This window comes from Rutidosis leptorrhynchoides, chromosome 4 (genome assembly GCF_046630445.1).
Source record: "Rutidosis leptorrhynchoides isolate AG116_Rl617_1_P2 chromosome 4, CSIRO_AGI_Rlap_v1, whole genome shotgun sequence".
Classification (NCBI taxonomy): Eukaryota; Viridiplantae; Streptophyta; class Magnoliopsida; order Asterales; family Asteraceae; genus Rutidosis; species Rutidosis leptorrhynchoides.
Window position 1 is genome coordinate 212,796,115 of NC_092336.1, and position 5,602 is coordinate 212,801,716.

Below are 5,602 nucleotides of genomic sequence, written 5' to 3' on the forward strand. Positions count from 1 at the left end.
GGAAAATTGAATTCCAATTTTCAAGTTTATAGCATCTGATTGGTGTGTTTTCTTTGAAACTATACTATTGTCGAAAAGGTAATATATTCGAATATCAATCAATCGTAATGGAATATTCTCATATGAACAGATCATGTTTAATTAACTCGGAAAATTTACGGTGCAAACAGAAGCTCACCTCGACTGATATTAACATAAAGATATACAAAAGTAACAAATGAAATACCTATTAGTTGTACACGTATTCACAATGATTGAAATCAAGCGCTTTAAATATTTCACTACCGCCACCGATGTTAAATAGCAGCTGCAGAAGAATTTTAATCACTCGCACTTTTAACAAACATCGCCTCTGTCATTTTAATTTATTTAAATACCTTTGTGGAGTCACGGAGGTCTAACATATGTGATTGACCTTAAGTTGATGGCACAAATTAGATTTAGAATAAAGCAACTAATCAGCCAAAGGAGAACTAAAAGTTAAGAAAAACAAAATGTTTGGTGCTAGTTGTCATCTGTTCATAGTATTCTTCTAAGTTTGGTTATTATTCCAGTTTTGTTTGTAGTATTAATTTTGTTATAACAAACATGCATATCTTTTATTTTGGTTTAACAATAGATAATGGATTTTAGGTGCACGGGGAGCTACCAATATTAAAGAAATTTCTACTCTAAGAATGTTATAAGCAAAGGCGGCAATTAAATTCATAAGCAAATATGTATTAGAGCATAAAATTGACAAATTTCAATGTACATACCTTCAGATTCTTGTTGAGTAACATCCGATTGACTGACATGAACATCAGAGTTAAAAGAAGATGAAGTAAGGTCTAATGCAATAAAAACAATACTTACCGATAAGTAATTTATTGTGGTTATAATATTATTAAACCATATCAAATAATCTGAAAAGACCTATAACACAATAACTTCTTACCACTTCGATTCATTGAATTGTGATATGATAGATTAGCATTGTAGTTGGACAAACCATGCGTTTGAAATATAATTGAAGCCAGAAAATTAGAACAACCAAGAGTTAGATACTCAAAGTGACTAACCCATCTCGTGCCATAGTAAGAGTCATCATTGTTGTTGTCGTTTCCATTATATAGGATAGTGGCGCCCACATAAGGGTCAAACTTGACTAAGGATCTTTTCGTTCCTTCTTCACCTCTACATGAAGGTTACCCAACCTTAACCAACTAATTAATTCTAATTCTAATGATCCAAATAACTACTTTTAGTCTGCATATCAACACGAATTTAAGCACAAATCTCAATATCTGTCATAACGCCTTTTCTCCCATAAGTTAAGTAATATAACATTAGCTTTACTAACATTATCAACATGAGAATCGAAAGACGTTATTTTATTTTAGTCAATTATTATCCTTTCAACAAAAAAAGTACATCAAGTCGTTGAAACATATGTAAAAATTTTTTAGTTTTACACATCATTAGTAACATTATTATCAATTTATCATTATTACTACACATCAGTATATCTGGAACCTAAAAACATTAAAAAGCACCATCGTTTGTTGCAAATGAAACCCCAATATCATACAAAATCTCATTAAACAACAAATTCAAATCATTCTTTTATTATCATTCGTAGATTAAAAGCCCTAAATTTGATATACTAGTAATAAAACAAAGATTTACCTGTAGATGAAATTGAAAATCATGAAAAATACATGACAGTGAAGACGATGACATCAATGGTGACGATTGTGGCGGAATAGTGCAAGCAGCAGCGACGGTGAAATTCGCGGTACATCGAGAGCGGCGATGATTAATTTAGCTGTGGTCTGAGATGTGTATTTAGGGATTGAATGTTGCTGCAGAACCACTTGAAAAAAGGAATTTGAAGAAACTCAAGAGAGATTGGTGGTTCTTGAAAAGGGTTTTGAAACCCTAGGTTGAGGGGAGCGTACATAGAAGAAGAGAGAATAGGAAAAATAATCCAGAAGTTTAGGTTTGAGTGTGGTTAATTTGGGGAGTGAGATCTCGTTTTTGGGGTTTTTTTAAAGGGAACGATCAAAAGTTGGGTAGGATTTATTTTATATAGAAAAAAGGGTTTGGAAACCCTAGGTTGAGGGGAGCGTACATAGAAGAAGAGAGTATAGGGAAAATAATCCAGAAGTTTAGGTTTGAGTGTGGTTAATTAGGGGAGTGAGATGTCGTTTTGGGGTTTTTTTTTTAAAATGAACGACCAAAAACTGGGTAGAATTTAGTATATATAGAAATTCACTTTAATATTTAGGTTGAATGTCTTCAAACTATATACTCTGTATTAAACACCCTATTTGAATGAAATCATGTAAGATAAGTATATTTATTTAAATTTAGTTTAGTTAATTTATATGAAAATATTAAAATACTACTCGTATATTTATTTGCGTTATGAAAATTTTATTCTTACTTTTTGCCCCGTTTATTATTTATATCCACCAAGATAAGTTGTAGGAAATATAGAATAGATGATTTAGTAACTTGTGATATAAATAGGTTATATACTTTCTCAAATGTTCTGATATCGTTCATATACTCTTTTGTGTCTCAGTATCGGCTATATACTTTCAAAAAGTATACCAATGTCAACATTTCATTACCGGTTACCTGCTGAACCGGTAAAGTTAATTATTTAATATTTTTTTTTTATTTTATACGGCTACAAATAAATCATATACTTTCAATTTTTTTATCAGTTTTTTTTCGATGTATCACTGACGTGGCATGATTACTTAGAAGCCACGTCATCAATTGTTTTCGTTGCAGATAAAAGAAGTATAGTGGCTTATATTGATACACTTTTTGAAAGTATATAGCCGACAGTGAGATACAAATTGGTATATGGGCAACACCGTAACATTTGAGAAAGTATATAGCCTATTTGTAGCTTTAACCTTTCTTAAAACAACACAACATCAAATGTATTATTTGTTCACACATATTTATATATATTTATATAAAAGTCTGAACTTTTAGTTACATTTCTCACATTTATTAAAATGTGTATAACTTTATTACATTTTTAAATGTATAATATTAACAAATTTTCACACTTAAAGAAAAAAAATGTTTATGCTTATTTATTAGTGTGAACAATTTTAGTATAACAAAATTAACTAATTATATTTATTTTTTTACACTAATAAATTCTAATAAGTGTGAATTTTTTTTTCTAACAATTTTTTGTGTGAAACTGAGTTGATATTCTACACTTATAAATATAATAAATTACATATAGTTATAAGTATGAGCAAGTTAATAAAAAATAATAAAAGTGTTTAAAAATATATGTGAATAAATGATAAATTTGTTGTAATGTAATTGAAACCCAATCTGAAGTACCATAATAAACAAAATCAAAGAAATAAAAAATTAAACTTGTGTATTAGTATTATTTACTTCCGTAAAACATAAACAAGAATTAGGAAGAAAAAAAATGTTGCATGATCATTTTACATGGATCAGAACACAAACAAATATGTATAATTCTCACCTTTTAACTTTCTTCCTAAAAAATCCAAAACCTCAAAAGATCTGGATTTTCAAAAACCAAAAACCCTCTTTTTTGTATGTATATAAAATATAAATATAAATTTTATATATTTTTGAATTTAATTTATAAAGCATCATCACCCAACCCTCTAGCTTCACAACTCTTCATAATTCTAAGTCTTTTACAAGAACTTATAAACATCTCCCATGGTACATCTCCAACAAGCATCCAATCACCATCTTTATCTTCATAAGTTGGTGCATGCTGTGATCCATTGTACCCTCCTCTTTCAGAGTACAACCCTATACTGCACTTAAACATCTCTTGTAAACCCTTCAATAATTCTTTATAACTTGTGTACATTTTGAGGTCTAGTTTTCTCAAATATGGAGCTCCATCCATACTTACTTTCACATACATTCCTGATTCCATCTTCTTCCCTTGAAGAATGTTTTTCCGGTTAGATCTCACCGGCGGCCACCCCACAACTTGTTCCCTAAAATAATTACAAAAATTAATATAATAAGTTCCAAGTTCATAATCAAAATCAGTAATATATCTTTGTGTTCAAATTTAGTAAAGGGTTTGCATGGGATTTGTAACTTACTTTGTGGGTGGTAAAAATCTTAATTCATTTTCATCTGTGCATGTGCTTGATCCCATATCCGATGAACTCCTTTTGTTGCCGGAAAGACATGTTTTTATCTCCGGCTGGTCATCGGTTCCCGGCAACCCTAATCTGAGCTCGGTTGCAAGATCAATATTCTCAAAAAGATTCAAATTGCAGCTTGTCTTTAGATCCATTGATGATCGTTGCTTCTAACAATGAGAGCGATATTTTGAACGGAAATAGTGGATCCCCGGCGAGTTTCTTGATTTTCCGGCAATGATATTTAAGAGAGGATTAATTGTGAGTTGTAGTTTAGTGGTGGTGGGAGGATATTATATATTGAACGATGAAGGTTGGGGACAAGTATATGAGTGAGTTATTCTCTTGGTGCATGGATTTCATGACCAAGAATATTAATGCCCACTCGCACACTTATGGCACGTCATCCATTGGGGAGAAAAAATAACAAAATAATACAAGTCTTAATTTAAATTAATAAATCAAGATGAGAAACAATAAGAACGAGGGATTAATTGTGACAATTCGATCCCATTAATTTTGATTTGTTGTTTCGCAACTCATTTAGCAAGTCAATTGGGGACGGTGCCTCTACTTCTTTTTGGTACGAGACTTGGCTAGGTGATATTCCTTTCAATACCCGGTTCAAAAGATTGGTGAGATTGGAATGTAACTTGGAGGTCTCGGTCAAAGACAAGTTATCATGGGATGGCAACAAATGTTCGGCAAATCTGGAATGGACGAGAACACCAACAGGTCGCGCAAATGGCGAGTTGCAGGAGCTAACCGAGCTGCTGAAATCAGTGAAGTTTAATGCAGATGTTTCAGATTCGTGGATTTGGAAAGCGAGCCAAAATGGGAAGTTCACAACCAAAAAGCTTACTACTTTGATAAACGAAAAAACGATGAGTGCAAGCCAAAGTGTTAAAGGAACTTTAAGCAATAAATTAGTTCCTAAAAAAGTTAAAATCTTTATTTGGAGAGCTAGGAAAGGTCGAATACCGGTGCGTACGGAACTTGATAAACTGGGGATTGATTTTCACTCGGTTCGTTGTCCGCTTTGTGACGACGATATCGAGTCGGTAGAGCATTCCCTATTGTCATGTAAAAAAGTTTATGATGTGTGGTGAAAAGTATTCAAACGGTGGGGGTTCGATGGCGTATCTATCACAAATATCGAGGACCTATTTCAAGGGAAAGTTCCAAACGGGTTATCGGATTCGGGTAAATTCATATGGCAAGCTTTAGTTTGGATTAGTGGGTACCTAATTTGAAAAAACCGAAATCAAAGGGTTTTCAAAAACAAAGGTTGGAGTACCCCAATGGCGTTAAACGATATCCAAATTATAAGCTTCGATTGGATCGTGAAGAGGTATAAAGAGAAAAAGATCGATTGACACTCTTGGTTTCATAATCCGTCTTGCTTCATTGTTTAGTCGTGTAAATTGTATAGCTTTTTGAGT

The 5,602-nt window shown here is 32.2% G+C and overlaps 2 protein-coding genes across 2 annotated transcripts; one reads left to right on the forward strand and one right to left on the reverse strand.

The window, feature by feature from the left end:
* Positions 1-3,634: 3,634 nt before the first annotated feature.
* Positions 3,635-4,315, reverse strand: LOC139841395 (auxin-induced protein 22E-like). Its single transcript, XM_071831614.1, has 2 exons — positions 4,119-4,315; positions 3,635-4,007 (listed from the first exon to the last, which is right to left on the reverse strand). Exons 1-2 carry the CDS (start codon positions 4,313-4,315, stop codon positions 3,635-3,637), a joined length of 570 nt encoding a protein of 189 aa, XP_071687715.1.
* Positions 4,316-4,467: 152 nt separating this feature from the next.
* Positions 4,468-5,269, forward strand: LOC139841396 (uncharacterized). The gene is made up of 2 exons (XM_071831616.1): positions 4,468-4,484; positions 4,708-5,269. The coding sequence occupies exons 1-2, from the start codon at positions 4,468-4,470 to the stop codon at positions 5,267-5,269; spliced, it is 579 nt and encodes a 192-aa protein (XP_071687717.1).
* The last annotated feature ends 333 nt before the right edge of the window (positions 5,270-5,602 follow it).

What these genes read in the sequence shown, in the direction of transcription:
- LOC139841395 (XM_071831614.1), bottom strand. Translation starts at nt 4,315, where the DNA reads ATGGATCTAAAGACAAGCTGCAATTTGAATCTTTTTGAGAATATTGAT. An exon ending in AGATTTTTACCACCCACAAA is followed by an intron (nt 4,008 to 4,118) that starts GTAAGTTACAAA and finishes TAATTATTTTAG; the next exon opens with GGAACAAGTTGTGGGGTGGC.